General features: G+C 35.0%; 1 protein-coding gene across 4 annotated transcripts in view; it reads right to left on the bottom strand.

Annotated features, from left to right (window-relative positions):
* Positions 1-17,693, bottom strand: part of LOC124182217 (telomerase-binding protein EST1A-like) — a 241,416-nt gene that overhangs the window by 220,998 nt on the left and 2,725 nt on the right. For 2 of the 4 annotated variants that reach the window (XM_046569169.1, XM_046569170.1), the window contains exons 3-17: positions 17,146-17,440; positions 16,760-17,056; positions 15,878-16,128; positions 14,426-14,638; positions 14,185-14,320; positions 13,887-14,071; positions 13,523-13,747; positions 13,076-13,450; positions 12,804-12,968; positions 12,157-12,681; positions 11,518-11,596; positions 11,324-11,434; positions 11,217-11,228; positions 7,013-7,237; positions 6,678-6,739 (exon numbers count right to left, since the gene is read on the bottom strand). In XM_046569169.1, coding sequence (XP_046425125.1) covers positions 6,678-6,739; positions 7,013-7,237; positions 11,217-11,228; positions 11,324-11,434; positions 11,518-11,596; positions 12,157-12,681; positions 12,804-12,968; positions 13,076-13,450; positions 13,523-13,747; positions 13,887-14,071; positions 14,185-14,320; positions 14,426-14,638; positions 15,878-16,128; positions 16,760-17,056; positions 17,146-17,440 — 3,156 coding nt within the window. The remainder of the gene's footprint in view (positions 1-6,677; positions 6,740-7,012; positions 7,238-11,216; positions 11,229-11,323; positions 11,435-11,517; positions 11,597-12,156; positions 12,682-12,803; positions 12,969-13,075; positions 13,451-13,522; positions 13,748-13,886; positions 14,072-14,184; positions 14,321-14,425; positions 14,639-15,877; positions 16,129-16,759; positions 17,057-17,145; positions 17,441-17,693) is intronic. The other 2 variants (XM_046569171.1, XM_046569172.1) reach the window with 2 other exon arrangements.

Below are 17,693 nucleotides of genomic sequence, written 5' to 3'. Positions count from 1 at the left end.
GATTCTCTTATCTATAGCGAATTCTCTAACTATCGCAACCGATTCCTTACCGCAAAAGTACCGTAATCTAGATTTTCACCTAAAACTACCGTTGATTAGTAAACTCACTATATCTCGAACGTACCGTATCGTCTGTCAAACAATCTCTTAATTCTCGGTCTCGCAATTCAAATTACCTAAAAATTCGTGAATACTTCCTAAGATTGATAACTTTTCTCAACAATATCTTAGCTGGTTTACCGCAATAAAATCATTAGTTGAGTAAGAATTATTTGTTACCCGAGTTTTCGCACTCTTACTGTTCTATTCATTAATTGTAGAATCGATCTAAAATATCGCCTACTCTTTAAGTTATTAACTTCGGTCAATCTTTTCTTATAATTATCGTACCTAACGTATCTTACCTTATCGTTTACCTAATAAATTGGTCCGTCACAGCATATACGGTACAGTAAATTCACGATACACTTTTTTCGTCATATTAGAAAGCAAATTTTCAACTATAATGCACACAGACACAGTAACTCAAAAAAATTACAAAGTTTATTAGAATTGCATGTGTTTTTTTTCTACTCAGAATAGTTGCTCGTTGCTTTTTTTAAATTTATTTCAATAGATATAATACGACTGTCATGGCTCACAATGGTGGCGTACCGACGGAGTCAATCCCAATTCCTACCTTTCCATCTGTCCGTAAAGCAGGAATTTTTACCCACCTCGTGTGTAACATATCGACTGTCAGTAAGATAGGAATCGGGGCTAACTCCATTGGTATACCACCATTGTGAGTCAGAACTGTGGTATTATATCTACTCATTTCCATTTCAAACAAGTTTATTACAAACAAGTTATATGTGTGGAATAATAATCGAAGACTATAAATAATTATTATCATTACGAATTAGATATTGTAGGTGGTCATTTATTCATCGATAAAATAAATATTGATATTATTTGATAGTGATTATTCAATAACTAAATTGAAAAAATTTCCTGAACTTGTTGCAGGGTAACGGTTTTTACATATTTCGGTGAATATAACTTCACAACAAAATCTTATTTCAACTACGTCAAGGACTCAAATTAGAGCTCAGTTTTTGAGTTTTAATTTGCTATCTTTAAATTTTTTCAACGCATCCAGTTACAAGGATATTAACATTTGAACATTATGCACGCGTATCGGATGGTTACTGACCACCATGCGACGGTCAGACGCGACGACGACACTACGAACTTGGTTTTAAAAAGTCCCTATGTTTACACTATTCACCTGTTTTCATGATAAATTGACATCCCAATTCGTACAAAATTTATATTCAAAATGATTAAATCAGTGAAATGCAAGGAAGAACGATCGAAATTGTTCTGGATGGTAATTGCCTATTCAGAGCAGTACCGTAATGCTAGTTTAATACGCAAAAGAGCAAGCGCAGGTATGGGAAAGTATTGTTTAGCACGTTACACAAAATTGGCAGGAATATGAGGGTACATCGTGGGTAATGAATCGCATCGGATATCGATCTAATCTACGGCTGATTATAAGTGTAATACGAGTCAAAATAATACTGACGCTGGTGACGAACTGACCGCAGCCGCAAAAGTTTTCAAAATGCATCTATTTGTTTACCATGCGAATACGTATATTTTTATCCTTCTGATATTATAGATCATGACAAGTGAGAACCAACTCGAAGTACACCTACTTCACCTACTTCGACAGAATGTTAAGAAATTTGTTGAAGCAAATTCAATGAAAGAGAAAGAGACGAGAGAACTTGTTGCTACCATGTGAAAAGAGATAGGGATGTCGGTGAAGCTTTATTAGCCGTGGAAAAGTGAGTCGCGCAGTGGCAAAGCCCCTAGTGATTAACAAAGTTGAGAACGATCTCGAAAAATACAGTCAGCGATCTCAGTAGAACCGCTCTCGGGACTGTAAGGGAAGATAATCCCACTCGGTGTGTTCCCCACTCTATGCGCGGCCTACAAATCAATTTCCACACGACATTTAAGGGGGGATTTGCTAATTTTTTCGCAAAATTTACCGCTGTTTTCGAATTTAGTGAAGCATTTATGAAATGAATCAATTTAAAATTCGGCATGTAGTTTTATTGTTATTTCATGTATGCACAAAAAATGTTCAATCGTATCCTCTCGAGAATGCGCCTCCTGCCCCCCCCCCCCGTTCCGGACACCGCAGTCACTGGTGTGCACGATTACTCTCTTCTCAATGATCTGAAACAAAAAAATCAAATACCATTTTACTCCATACACATGTAGCTATCGTTTGATGAATCGAAAAGCAATAGGTTGAAAAGTTTTTTTTTTTATAACAGAAAATCGGTAATTTTTTTTCGGCTAAATCGATATTTTGAGTTCACAACGTCGCCGTATCCTCAATTTTTTTTTTCTTTTCGATTCATTAATCGATAGCTACATGTGTATGGAGTAAAATGGTATTTGATTTTCTTGTTTCAGATCATTGAGAAGAGAGTAATCGTGCACACCAGCGACTGCGGCGTTTCGCGCGGCGTCGTGAACGAGGGGGAGGGGCAGGAGGCGCATTCTCGAGAGGATACAATTGAACATTTTTTTGTGCATACATGAAATAACAATAAAACTACATAACAAATTTTAAATTGATTCATTGCATAAATGCTTCACTAGAAAATTCGAAAAAAGCGGTAAATTTTGTGGAAAAAAAAGCAAATCCCCCCCTAATGTTCGAGGACGGATTAGGGGAAGCGGCCCTACCGATTGTGAGAGCACAGACTTCCGATCCGGCTCAGAAATATTCGACAAATTATCGGAAATTTAAATAATATAAAGAGTAATTCTTTTTTTTAATTGTAGTTGCAAGATTATCATTTCACTCACTTGATTACTTTTTATGCGTATTTTTGCAACAGGGATTCTGAAAATTCGGATGTTGGTATTATATTCATAAAAAATGTATGACATTCTGCTTTTGCTACAGTTTTGTGTGTAGCATATGTGTAGTAAACTCATAAGTACTACTATGTATACAGGCTGACCATAAATTTTGGAGACAAAAATTTCCGGACATTTTCCCAGTTCTAGTAAATTAGTAAAATCTAAATCGTTCAGTTTATTTAGGGGAGGGGGGGTATAGCTTGGACGATTTAAAATGATACCTATTTTTAAGTGGATTTTTTTAAGAAAGTGAGAACTCTTAGATCAATTTGAGTTTGAGGGTTTCATTACTTAGTTTCGAGAATATTTTAGAATTTTTTTATTGAAATTAATAACAGAAATAAAAAACTCCTAAGAATAGGTACGATTTGAGACCATCCAAGCTGTAACCCCCCCAGCCTTAACTCTATATTCGGTTCAAATTCAAGTCGAGTAGAAAAATATAATGTTCAAAAACGTCAGTTAAGCCAAATTTTTTTTGACGCAAAAAAGTAAATTTTGAAACTCAAGAAATCATTTATAATTCTCATGATAGAAAACTGATATTCTCTGTATTTTCTATGACAAAACAAAAATTCCCTGATAATTCCCAGTTTTCAATAACCCCATTTAAATTCCCTGATATTTTAAAGTTTTCCAGGTGTGTGGCCACCCTTAATAATTAACAATAACATGTGTGTTACTGTATAAATTGTATAGAGAAGAAAATTCCATGTTTTAGGTTGTCCAGGATTGGAAGCTTTTTGGCATGAAGTTTGAGGTCATCCATAAATTACCTCACACAAATTTTACGGTTGCTAACCCCCCCGTCCCTGTCACAAGCAATCGCATCCATGGGACCCCCCCCCCCCCCCTCCCCTGCCCCACCCATCTCTGTTGTGATATCACTCATATTCTTAATATTATCATTATTTATATTTTTAAATGAAGTAACAATTTGTATATTGTCAAACAATAGATAGGTACTCAAAATCAATAGAAAAAAATTATATGGCATGGCTTTACCGATCATTCTATTGTAATTTTGGCACGTCAATCTTCATGAGATTCTATGAGACACGTATTTCTGCGTTTTGGCGAAAAACAAATTTTTACCGATGTTTCGCCATTTTTTAATTTTCATAAATATAGTGTTTTTTGAGAGCAAAAAATCAAAATTCTCTTCTAATTGCCACTATTTTGTTCCCAATCATACAATCATAACGATCTTTTTTTTATAATCTACGGACTTTCATAAGCTTTCAGCTCATGTATCATAAACCGTTATTGAGTATAAATTCTTTCAGATAGAGGTGAAGAAGTGAAAAAAGTGATTTTCTCAAAAATACCATCTTCGATCATCGCGAAAATGTTATATTTCTCAGCAACCGAAAAGCATCTTTTTCCCAAGTGGCAACATGCCATCATCCCTATCACGTGAGCTACAGCGTCGCAATAAAAATAGTGTTTGAGGGCAAAAAGTGAGCGATTGATGGGTGTACGATTTTTCGTCATGGTAGGCGTAAAACCGGATTTTACGCACACGAAGCGAACCGTTAATCCCGTTTACGCCTAGTCTGACGAAAATAGCTAATTCAGGAGGTCAAGGGACCAAAGCTCCCGAGGCTCACCGGAAAATCGCACGATCAGCGTCAATCTATATATATATACACCTATGTATATAATCTATATGCGGGCAGATCCATTACATTTCGCCGAAAAGTTGCGGGGGTGGGTCACCGATTTGGCTGCCGTTTTTATTTTCTCGAAAGCAGGTCAGAAAAAAAGGTGATCCTGAAAATTTGAGCTCGATGCGCCCAATTCCGGCCGCTGGAGAATTTTTGGAAATTTGAAAAAGTCGATTTTTCAGTCATTTTCAAAAATTTATATCTCAGTTTCTATATGACTTAGAAATTCCAACCAAATGGGATCCTTCTCTGTCGACCTGACATTTTCAAGAAAAAAATGGTTAGTTCACAATCATATTCGGCTTAGCTGGGAACTCCCAACTAGATTGCTAATTTAATAAAATTTTCCATATTTTCAAAAGGCTGTCAAATACACATTTTTGGAAAACGAGGGATGGTTGATCTTACATTTTTCGTCAAGGTATATTCTGATGATATCTGCCCTGTTTTCGCTTGATCGCTTCCATTTCACTCAGATGTAGCCACATAAAGTAGGTCGATTTTTGAAAAAACGCTGTTTTTGAATAGCTAGAACTTTTTTTTATCAACTCGAAATCCCTTAAAATTTTCACGAATTATACTTCATTGTATGCCGAAACAACCTTCAAAATTTCAAGTTTGGCTTAGAACTGGTTTCCGAGCTATAAATTTTTAAAAATGTCAAATTTTCGATCTAATATGATATTTTTGTGGTTTATTCTAAGTTTCGATAATTTTACGCACTTAATTAATACTTACTCAAAATTCGATTATAGAGTATGGGGCAAAATAAGCCAGCTAAAAAAAAGTAAAGGAAATAATTATTCTATCTGACTTCTTCTTCTCGTTGTGAATTAAATATTTAATTTCTCTACATTTATTCAAATTACATAGTTTGAAAAAGTTTTTGAAATTTCATAATAGACTGGCGGCAAATTATGAACGAGGCATAATAAAATAATCGGTTAATTTTGAGGTTAATAATTCTTAAATACTTTATAAACTTTTTCAAATTATGTAATTTGAATAAATGCAGAAAATTAAATATTTAATTCACAACGAGAAAAAGAAGTCAAATGAAATAATTATTTCCCTTAGTTTTTTTTTTTTCTACCTGTCTCATTTTGCCCCATACTCTACAATCGAATTGCGAGTAAGTATTAATTAAGTGCGTGAAATTATCGAAACTTATAATAAACCACAAAAACTGTCAGATTAGATCGAAAATTTGACATTTGTAAAAATTTATAGCTCGGAAACCAGTTCTAAACCAAACTTGAAATTTTCAGTGTTTAGGGATGCAATGAAGTATAATTCGTGAAAATTTCAAAGGATTTCGAGTTGATAGAAAAAAGTTATAGCTATTCAAAAACAGCGTTTCTTCAAAAATCAACTTACTTTATGTGGCGATATCTCAGTGAAATGGAAGCGATCGAGCAAAAATAGGAGAGATATCATCAGAATATACCTTAACGAAAAATATAAGGCGTCAACCATCCTTCGAGTTCCAAAAATGTAGATTTGACAGCCTTTTGAAAATAAGGAAAATTTTATTAAAATAACAACCCAGTTGGGAGGTCCCAGTTAAGCCGGATATGAGTTTGAACTGACTATTTTTTTCTTGAAAATATAAGGTCGACGGAGAAGGATCCCATTTGGTTGGAATCTTTGAGTTATATAGAAGCTGATATATAAATTTTTGAAAATGACTGAAAAATTAACTTTTTTCAAATTTCAAAAATTTCTCCAGCGGCCGGATTTGGGCACACCGAGCTCAAGTTTTCAGAATCACCTTTTTTTCTTACCTGCTTTCGAGAAAAAAAACGGCCGTTTCTAAATTCTAGAATTCACCATCATTTGAGACTATCGTTAAATACGGATTATAATTTCAGTTTTAGTAATGCATAAATTTCTTAGATTGTTGAAGAATCGAGATTCAAACACTTTCGATATATGTGGAAGCCATACAGATTAAACACTTCATTATCAAGAACATAAATAGGCATGGACTACACTTGTTTCATTGGATTTGCATTTCAATTCCCTTTTATAAATATTATACAATGAGAAGTACTACGAAACTTTTTTAATGAAACTCACCCAATTTTTGTGATCAGCTTCCCATGAACATGGAGGTAAGACGTTACAAATCGTTTGTTCACCTAAAAATAAAGTGTCAAAGGTAGTTTCAATGTAATTAACTAGTTTATTTGTTTATGGCCGATTTTTTGGAATAATCCTATTGGTTATGTCAATTTATATTCTGAAAACTAGATTAAACATCTATGAATTGCAGCGAGCATTCGTGATATAGTAGCTGACAATGAGTTCAACGAATCAAAAATTTTTGTCAACTAGATATTGTAGTCACAGTGTTATGTAAATTAATTATCCCTAATAGTCGGACAACTCATACGAGCAAAAAATATTCTTACCTCGACACTGGTCAACTTGGAAAGTTCCTCAGGGTCACTGTGAGCTAGTCTTGCTTCACTTGCCGCAGCAGCAGTTGTTGTTCGCGTGACCCTCTTGCCCCCAGGATGAATCCAAATTTCTCTCCTCAATCCTCCGCCTCCTCCACTCGCCCCTTCTTTTTCTTTCATGCGAGCTCGTTCCTTCCATTCTCTTTCCTCCTTACGCTTTCGTTCCGTAGACTCATACTGTATGAAGTATAACAGAGAATGAGTAAAGTACGTATTTACATGAAAGTCAAATCGTGCTAAGCGCGAATCCTGGATTCAAGAGGAAATAGAGGATTGGGCCAGTGAAAATTTATAATATTTTGAGCAGATTACTAAAAAAAAATCAAATCTGTATATTCGTGCATGAAAATTGTCATGTGGAGCACTCTACACCAACTCAAACAGTCGGATCCTCACCGTTTTTGATTTTAGTCAAAAATTTGTATGCATTTGTGCCAATTCTAAAACAGTACTCAAAAAATTTTACAGACATAAAATTTTGCCCAATTTTTTCAGATTTTTTCAATAAGATTTTGTATTCAAATTGAAAAAATTATAAATATCTAATTAGTTTTAAAAAATCATATTCTCAAGTATTCGATGTTATGTATGAAAATATTTGAGCAACCGCCCATAGTAAACTGTCACTTCGGACAAATTACTCGAAAAAATTTGAAAAAATTCAAGGTAGTTCCGGAGTTGGGACAATGTATAAAAATTTTTGAACAAAATCAGAAAACCTGAGTGTCTGACGTTGGTTGAGTTAGCGTGGTATGCCCCATATATAGTTCTTTGACATTACGGGTAAACAATGAATTTTGTGAACTAGCATTTCTTTGAATGCTGTTCAATGAGTGGAGCTCCCAGATACTACGCCAAATTTCGTATTGGCTTAAATCCTCACATATGATCAACAGCCACCATTGCTACTCTCTTTACTCTTGACTACTCTATTCGTGCTGCAGAAGTTGAAAGTACTACGTGTATATTTTAGCATATCAGAGAAAAGCAGGGCCCAGATCTGGTAGTCGATTACTTTTCTTGAAACAGTGTAGTGCACCAATTGTGATCTCAATGATCATCCTACTGGTAAAAGTTAAGTTCCCGTAATTTAAACTTTGCTACTAATTTACTGGTACGTCTAAAAAGGCTTATGAAGTATCTTGTGTAGTATATTAGACTAAGTCATGCATATGGCTGATTGTGAATATTATTGTTCTAAATTCTTTACACTTTGGTATTGGAAATTGAACATTGTATTATTTTGCTTAATTTTCAAAGTCACTATTTTTCAGAATATCCTCAATGATAATGATAACGATAACGATAATAATAAGAACCAAACCCTTCATACCCTTTCGAGTATGTGCACATAAGCAATTCATTTGTGCAGAGTGGGGTAGGGATGGGCTGGGTTGGTAATTATCACTATGCGTCTTCAGCTGTCATAAGATGTTCAATAGAAAGACCCTCGTTCACACGGGGATGATCATTGTCTACAAATAATTAAAGTCAATGCAAACCATAGATTGCAAGACATGGAAGAAAAATCAGAAAGTGTGTTACAATGTTTGTCCACTCCAGTTACTTGAAATTGATTATAAATTTTCGAGACTCGTTTACGATAAAATAATATTCAGTCTTTCAAACAAATGACACATTCATACCATTCTCATTAGGAAATTTGTGTCCAGTACAAAACTTGTACGAAGCACACCACATGATTGCAACAAAAAGTTGATGTCAGTGACCATTTTATGGGATAATTAGCCAAATGAAATCTAAAAGTTGGAATTTAAACGGTGGGCGTACAATGGGCGATAACTAAAAAAAAAACTTTGGTATAGTAAATAAAAAAGATGCGAGGTATTCTAGATGCAGACAATGCTTTACTTGGAATTAAGGCTTGAACAAATTCCTACAAATGAAAGACTTGATCCGAGTTTATAATATAAAGTACGATCTCTGACCACTAGCAGCTTGCAAGCGTCTAAATGAAGTTCTGCACGGTACATTATAAAGTATATAAGGACTTACATCTCAATCCCAAAACAATAACAAAACTAGCACTTTCGAACGCCAAATATCCCACGAGAGTTAATTATCAATAAATTGCGGATTGAAAGGGTATCACTGGTTATGAGGGGCCAATTGTCCCTGTTTCGAGACTTTCAAGCTACCTGTTAAGAAATGTTTTTTAGGTCATAAAAACATGTGCCTAACGGTTTGTAACTCAATAACCCTCTCCAATCTCTCTCTGGGGGGAAAAACTTAAAAACTTTTTAACCATTCTATTACTATTTTTGACCATGTCTTGAGAAAAAGTTGTCTGAATTAGCTGTAGAATATTGAGGTTTGCCTTCTAAATATTACTATACCCAATATCCAGCCTCGCCACCCTGTATATGAGATCCTTGAGCTGATGAAATGTAGCATTTTAGGGCTAAAAATAATAAGTCGTATTTATTTTTTATTTCCAGTTTTTTAGTTCATTTACAGGTCAAAGTTACATTTTTCGAATAAAATATAATACGGGTGAGAATTATGTCACAATATATGGGATTGAAAGAAGGTTTTGTTCTTGTACGAAAGTCGTTAGTAATTGCATATCATTACGGAATATGTTATTAATGTTAATTAGCAGTCACTATTTTAAATAAAATGAGAAAGAAATTGTTTTATGCTTTTACCCCATAACTCTGTAAATACTCCTTGCCACTTAACATTTACAATGAAGATGATATCTTATCCTCATCACAACTTCATCAGCAATGGGATAAATATTTTCCACGTCAAATGATTTGGTTAGCATTTGCGCGGATCGAATTATGTTTGATAAATACCCGCCGAAAGATAGGTGGTATACGAGAGCAACTACATGAGAGCAATATCCAATTGTTCGCAGACCATTTGTACAGCTATAACAGTACCCTATGACTACCTCAATACCAGCATCATCCTTGTCGTAATGTACATAACACCTGTACGTTTTTGATTGAAATGCCTTGATTTTATTTAAAATCTTACGATTCCAGGTCCTTCCTTCAGATACCTAAATGAAAGTGCATAGTCTACTCCAAGCATTTCTCCTAGGTAGGATATAGCCTAGCAAAATTGATATGATCCAGTGGCAAGGACAAAATATCATCTCCACTGTAAATGTTTAGTTGCAAGGAATATTTACAGAGTTATGGGGTAAAAGCATAAAATAATTTCTTTCTCATATTTGTCCAGAATAGTGACTGCTAATTGCCATTAATAACGTATTCCGTAATGATATGCAGTTACGAACGACTTTCATACAAGAATAAAACCTGTCCATCTCACATATTATCATCATAATCATCACCAGTATTACATTTTATTGAAAAAATCTCACTTTGACTTACAGATGAACTAAAAAACTGGAAATAAAAAATGAAGACGACTTATCATTTTTAGGCCTGAATTGCGACATTTCATCAACTCAGAGCTCTCATACACAGGGAGGCAAAGCTGGTTATAAGGTATAGTAATGTTTAGAAGGTAAATCTTGATTTTCTTGAGGGACATTTCAGCCTTCTTAACCAGGGATACCCTTCGGTAAATTGTATACCTTCTGGCCAACATGGTTATCACTAATCCATGTTGAAACAATCACATCTCCACATATATAAACTATACATGATATGAGCAGTATAGATATAAAATGCATGCCACGTGTACTAGCAAGTACATGGTTTACAGATTAAGAAACGATAAATCTAGGCCCAGCATTTAAAAATATTTGCGAAGTCAGTGTTTTATCGTTAAAAAAGACATCAAGCACAGAATAGTACCAGTAAATAATGGAATCTGGCGGGGGAATTATCACATTAAACTTTTTGCATGCTGAATAACATTTATTAGGTATTCTTTTTTTTCAAAAAGTTATCGAAGTGGCCAGTAATTATAGTTGGAAATACAGAATTCATCATCTGCAAAAATAGATATGAAAAGCTGTAACTAGTTGCGAGATCGCAAATACATATTTCCAAGGAGTCAAAAAAAATGGTTTATAAAATTAAGTAGACGAATATAACTGATGCGATGTGATAAGTTGGTTTACAATGCAAAATGGAATAAGCATCTGCCACGTCAACAAGAGGTAAATAAAGTTACGGGAATCATTTCACACCAAGTATTTGATTTTACTTACGTAATGTAGATACTAGGAGCAAAGAAAAAACAGAAATTCGCTTGTTAATAATAGCATTATACATGGAGATTCAAATAAATGTGGGTACATGAATCAGATCCACTCACTTTTTTTCTATTTTCATCAAAAAGTGCTATCAGACTTTCCCTGGCGGAATGAAATGGATTCGATGCCATCAGTGACCGCATGTAAAAGTAAACTGCGTCTAATTTTCGTCTCTGTAACATAAAATACATCGAGCAAATATAACGGTTATGGTATGAAATTATAAAATCTCTAAAATCAAACAAACTATACTTACAGCACAATATGCTAAAACTGCTAATTGATTGTATGGCCGCCCATTTTTAGGATTAATTTGCTGAGCCTTGACGTACCAGCTGTGGAATATCATTTACTTTTTTAACTATTTCGCTTGAATAAAAACAGCAGTTCCCTGTGAACTTCTGCATATATACATGGGTATATTAAGAGGTAGATGAATAATCAGAACACTTTATAAAATATAAATTCAGTGTTTATGCTTAGTGATTTCGCCTTTGGAATACCAGTTTGAAGTTGTATAAACCAATATTTTCAAATATACTCCAATTAAAAGTATCTATTATTCAGATTTGAATTCAGAGGACAATTATCTTAGAGTTGATTTTAAAATACCGTATTGGTTCGAATATAAGCGAAGGTTTTTTGTCGTTGACAGCACCCACCAAAATCGTACTCAATTTATACATGGACCGATCTTTTATGCAGGTAACTAAGAAATACACCCTGAAATACTGTCTTAAAATTGGGAGTCTGATATCCTATATCAGCTTATACTCGAAACAATACGATAAATACAAAATGTTATGTGAAATCATATTATGGGAGTACAGTGATGACAAATAAGTTGAAAGGTGCCAGAAATAAGAAAGACCACTTTGCAACTGAGAATACTTACTGCCTTGACTTTCCGTAGTTGGTGGTTTCATTGGCCTGTTCTTTGTATCTAGCCAAATCTCCAAGATATAAAAATATCTTCTGTGCACTGACCAAAGCCAAGCCAACAGGTCCAAGTCCTTTGGGTAAGGATGGAGATACCAGAAACGTATCCAATTTAAATTTGTAACTAGTTTCGAGGACGGTTAGAAGATTTTCTAAGTATACCGTTCCGTCTTCAATGATATCTATCATTATTTTTTTGTAATGATCACGTCCTTCCGAGTTCTCTTTAGGTATACCCTTCCGTAACATTTCAATCATGTTATGAAATAATATCTTCCAAAAATGTTGCTCCACATTTTCAGCTTGGCAAAATTTAATATCTGTTTTCAATAGCATTTGTAAACTTTCCTGTAAAAACCGTCGAATATAAGAAAGCCTCTCCCAGCTAGCCGGGAAACCACCTGAACCTAAAATCCACTGTAGCTCCAAATCTGCCCGGCCTATGTCCAAAAGTAAATAAGGATTCTTTGCTGATCGGAAACTGTAATTAAAATATAAAACAAAAATCACATCAGGGCGAATTAAATGCAAAACATAATGCACAAATGCCTTATTTTTTGAAGAGTAAAGTTTGCAATAAACAAAAACGGATTTATAACACACCTTTCTGAATTAGGATTATACCACGATGGCCGCATATTTCCGAACTCGTCAGTAACGTAAAGTGGCATAGTATCCGATTGAGGTGCTTCAAAACTGTGACCTGGACTTGCAGGATGAGATTGGAAAACAGGTACACCAGAGGACTGGCTTTGAGCTTCATTTTCCCTGTTAATGACAAAGGAAAAAGTAACCAAAACTCTCAAAATTTAGAGCGACTTATCACAGAACTATAGAAATTAATACTTTCAGATTACTCAAGGCTTAACCATTACCTGGCCAAGGCAGCTCGACTTCCAGGTGACGTAATGATGATTGGTTTGTTGGGATTATTAGGGTCGAAGAGAGTTCTCTGTTGCTGAGATGGATTTTGTCTCGGTGGGGTGACACTGGGTGGTGAATGGCTGGTATCAGGTAAAAATAGAACACCAGGTGGTTGAGCGTTGTTATAACTTGGCTGAGAATTATTTTGTAGCAACACAGAGTTAGGTGGGGATTTTGATATTGGAACAGAATGAGGAGATTGTTGACGAGTGTGAGTAGTCAGTGAACATGGAGTGCGCCGACCCTCGTCCGAATCACATATCGAAGGCTTTCTTCCTGCCCTCCAGTTTTCATCTGTATGTGAGTCCGGCATTCTGGAGAGAAAGCTAATATTCAAGTTTTAATGAAGTTGCCAACTCAGATAGAAAGCTTTTACTGCCAGTGGAATTTCTAATTACCTGCTTCTATGAAAATCATCAGGATTCCGGTTACTGCCTCTGAAATTTCTTTCTTTACTTGTTTCACGACTCCGTTGGGCATTGTTACTCTGAGTATGGTCCCTATTATACCGCCTACTGGCACCAGCGATCTTCTGATTGCTATTGTAAGTGTCATGATCTCTATTCTGTTGGTTTTTATCACGTTCTCTACTTTTTTGTTTTACTTTATCCCTGCTTAAACTCCTACGAACAGAAACGAGAGAACGCGTGAATTAGTAATACAATTTACTCATGTTTTGCTCCCAATTATTCTCTATCAGTACCTACGTGAACGGTTGAAGAGTGAAATTTTCAGTTTTTGTCAAGTATCGAAACAGTTTACCTGTCACCAGTGTGTTGTCTTCCTTGTCTCTTTTTCCTTGCTCTATTCCTTCCTTTAGATGCTTCAGCAGGTGGTTGACTACCAGTTACCCCACTCGCATTATCACGAAGACTAATCATTGAAGAGCTACGACATAGCTGTTCAGCCTCAAGTTTCTCAGTTAATTCTACTTCTTCACTCCAATCCTGCGAAAACAAAATCTACAGTTAATGATTTTTCTACATTCTGCAAAATTGGACATGACACTATCCATTTGTTAATTGATTACACTTGAATTGTCATTTCTCATATCACTTACCAACGTATGCTCCGAGGACATATCTGGCAATGGACTGAATGGTTCGCTTTTAGATGGACTAAGATTCGGCATTTGCTTGTGATCCGATCTTTCCTGCATGGAGCTTGAAGGCTCGCACGGGTTGTTGCCACGTCGTCTACAAAAAAGATAAGCCAATTAGAAATCAGCCGTGAAAACAGTCAGGGTATACAAGAGAATAAATAAATTTAAATAAATTAATTAAACGTAATATTGCCATTACGTCTGATAAGTATGCTGCTGTGACATGGTAGGAGAAGATGCCCCCCTCCTCTGTCGTTGGTAGTTGGGAGGTGACTGACGTCTGTTCCCAATTGGTATCGACGTTGCTGGTGACATCGCCGGAGCTGGAGGAGGCATCGTGAAGCTATCTATGTGGCTCAAACTCTCTACGCTCGTGTACATTGTACTATTACTACCTCGACGATCATAGGATCTAAGAAAAATATAATATAATATTATAAGGTAAGAACAATGTCATTGCATCTTTGAGTAATTTTATCCTCAAAGAACAAAGCTCTACATTTTCGATTATTTTTATCACCAGTTACAATGATGATGTTGTCGACATATTTATCGGCTCAGATGGCATGAAACCATTTCATGTTATATAAACGTACACCTGCATACTAAAAGGCTTGCATCGAATAAGCACGCAAGATTTCATCAAACTTCCTTTTTCAAAAATCAATTAACATAACTATGTTGGTGTTTACATTAAAGTTTTTAATAAATTATAGTCACCCAAGTTTTGTAAGTTAATTTTGAAGAGGTTCAAGTGAACATCCAAAAGGATTAAAATACTTTCGCTGTCTTATAGCTAACCCAAACGTCATAAGTTGGTTCTTAAAAAGTTAATAAGAACAGGCTAAAGAACAGGTTTATGAAACGAAATAAATATAGAAACAAATCACTAAGGTATTACTAAACATTCTTCAAATGAATTTCCGGGTGATTCAAAAATTTCCTCGATGTTTCCATACGAAAACAAGCCGAAAAAACAGTTTTTCGAGATACTTTTTATCACCGTATAAAGAAAAGAGTTGTCCAACAAACTTCCGCACTGATCTCGAAACCAACAGAGTGAAGACTTTGTAACTGATGGAACTTGACAGCCAAATAAAAAAGTTTTAAAAGAAAAATTAGAAAAAAAAAATTTGTGTAAAACTAAAAATATATCAATTCCTAAAAAATAAATACATAAACTGGGAAAAACGTAATCATTAATAGAAAAAAAAATTAACGAGAAAAAAATATATGTTTGTCGGTATAACATTAAAAATCAATTCATTTCCGGTAAAACCGGAAGTTCAAATTAAACGAGGCATGGCAATTTGTCACGTCTATCGTTTGATTGTAAAATCCTGTGAGTTTACAATTTTTTCAATGAACCGTTACCAAGATCATCGCGGAAGTTTGTCGGCAGATCGACAGACCGACATGCGGACCGACATTTTCCTAAAAAAGTGTTTCCGGGATTCTAAATGTTCAAAAACGTAAAGATTCGTGGAAATAACAAAACTTGATCTTCGACCGCAACCAATACTTTTCTTGTAGCACCAAATGTGATGAAAAGTAACCACGGAAGCCTAGATATTTTGTGGTTTATATTCATAGTCTATTTTAAAGTTTAATATAAAAATTGTCAAGATTGATAATTTTTTAATTTAGCTACCGGATCATGTAATCTTGATTAGGAGTCTGAGGTCTTGTATTAGGTGCAGAAAACTGCTCAGGTGTAACAGATCTAAACATCAGAGACTGAGCTTCCATTTCATCCAGTCTGAGTCTTCCTCGACCACGGCTGCGGGCAGGAATAGTATTTGCCCAGCTTTCCTGAGCGGGCAAGGGCCCTGATGGTCGCAAATGCTGCATTGTTTGAGAATGTTGCATTGCAGATGAATAATTATTGCAACCAGAGGTACCCTAATGAGAGTTGAGAAAAAAATTGTTGGTACAGAAATTACTAGTGCTATACCATTAATAGTGAACTTTGATTAGTTGTTTTTCTAATTAAGTATCAAATTAACAGATTGACCTAATTAACAATTAATTGAAAAATCTGACTAATTGATGAATCGGAATTACCGATAATCGATCAGTTGGTATACCGAGTTATCAGAATTTCTGATTCATTCAACTGTTGTGGAAATTACAAAAAAATTTGCTATGGAATTTACTAGAATCTAGAAGATGAGAAGTCTAATTAGGACATTTTTTCAACAACACACAAACATTTAAGTTTAATTGGAACCCTGCGAGTATGCTCATAGAGATAGTTAAAGTTATACATGAAATTCACATCATCGAAAAAACAAAACAAGTTATCTTTGTCAACTATTGTAGTTACAATGATCTAACAAAGAAGTATTAAATGATGTAAAAAGGTGACAGTAAATGCAAATATGCAAGATTAATTTTGACCGGATTGCAAAAATTGAAAATTGTACCGTTTGTACAAAATTTGTATGTTGTACCAAAAAAATTCAAGTGACACTTGAAATTTTATACAAATTACAATTACTTCTTTGCTATCTGCATGTAATTGAAAAATTACCTGATAAGTAACTGTGCTTCCATCCCATTGTGTATCCTCTGAAGTAGTGCCGATGTAGCTATTTTGTGTTGAAAGTAATCCATTCTTATCAAGTAACTTTCTTTGCAATCTTGGTGGGAGATGATCAAAGTTTTTCAAGTTTCTATGCATTGAATTGTCTTTTATACTACCACGCCTCCCTGATGGTGGCTTCCCTTGAAACTTTTCTGGATATCCGATTGGTTCAACGCTTCTAGTGTCTCGAGTTCGACTAGGATCGCCTGTCGTGTTTGGTGAATCAATGAGAGGCTCTGAACCCTGAAAAATTGAATCGCTGTTAGTTATTTGACATCACATTACTTTATGCAAACTCTAAACATTTTCTACAGCTCAGCTTCTCAACTAACTTGTCTAATCTCTCGATGATTGTCCCTTTTATTTCCATAACCTCTCCCTGAAGATGGCGAGTCTGGTCTCCAACGTTCTTCACAGTCACTCGGATTCCGGTTACGCCGACTTCCTCCACCACGTTTTCCATGCTCTTCCCTGCCTCCACTACGATTATTTCCACCACTACCATGAGCTCCCGCACGATTGCGATGATTCTCATTTCGATGGCTGTGATTGGAATGGGTATCCCAATCTCTGCTGTTTTCTCTTTCCCTCTCTCGTTCTCTGTCCCATCCACCAAGCACTGGAGATCTGTAACCATTTTTAAAAACCTATACAATATGTTTCAAATATGACAATAATAAAGCAATACAGTGTAAAACATATGAGGAAAATATATTCAAGTAACAGATCGTAACTTCAGGAATAATAAAATTTGTAATGATTAGTATTGGGAATTCAGAAAAGTTTAAACATTAATTTTTAATATAAAAAAGCAAGTAGAAGCTTATAGATAATCATGAAAATAGTTATTTTCTGAAATATTCTGCTAGTTGTTCTGATT

The sequence above is a fragment of the Neodiprion fabricii genome, chromosome 5 (genome assembly GCF_021155785.1).
Source record: "Neodiprion fabricii isolate iyNeoFabr1 chromosome 5, iyNeoFabr1.1, whole genome shotgun sequence".
Lineage (NCBI taxonomy): Eukaryota > Metazoa > Arthropoda > Insecta > Hymenoptera > Diprionidae > Neodiprion > Neodiprion fabricii.
Note: the sequence above shows the minus strand (reverse complement) of the source record. Positions and strands in the feature narration are given on the sequence as shown.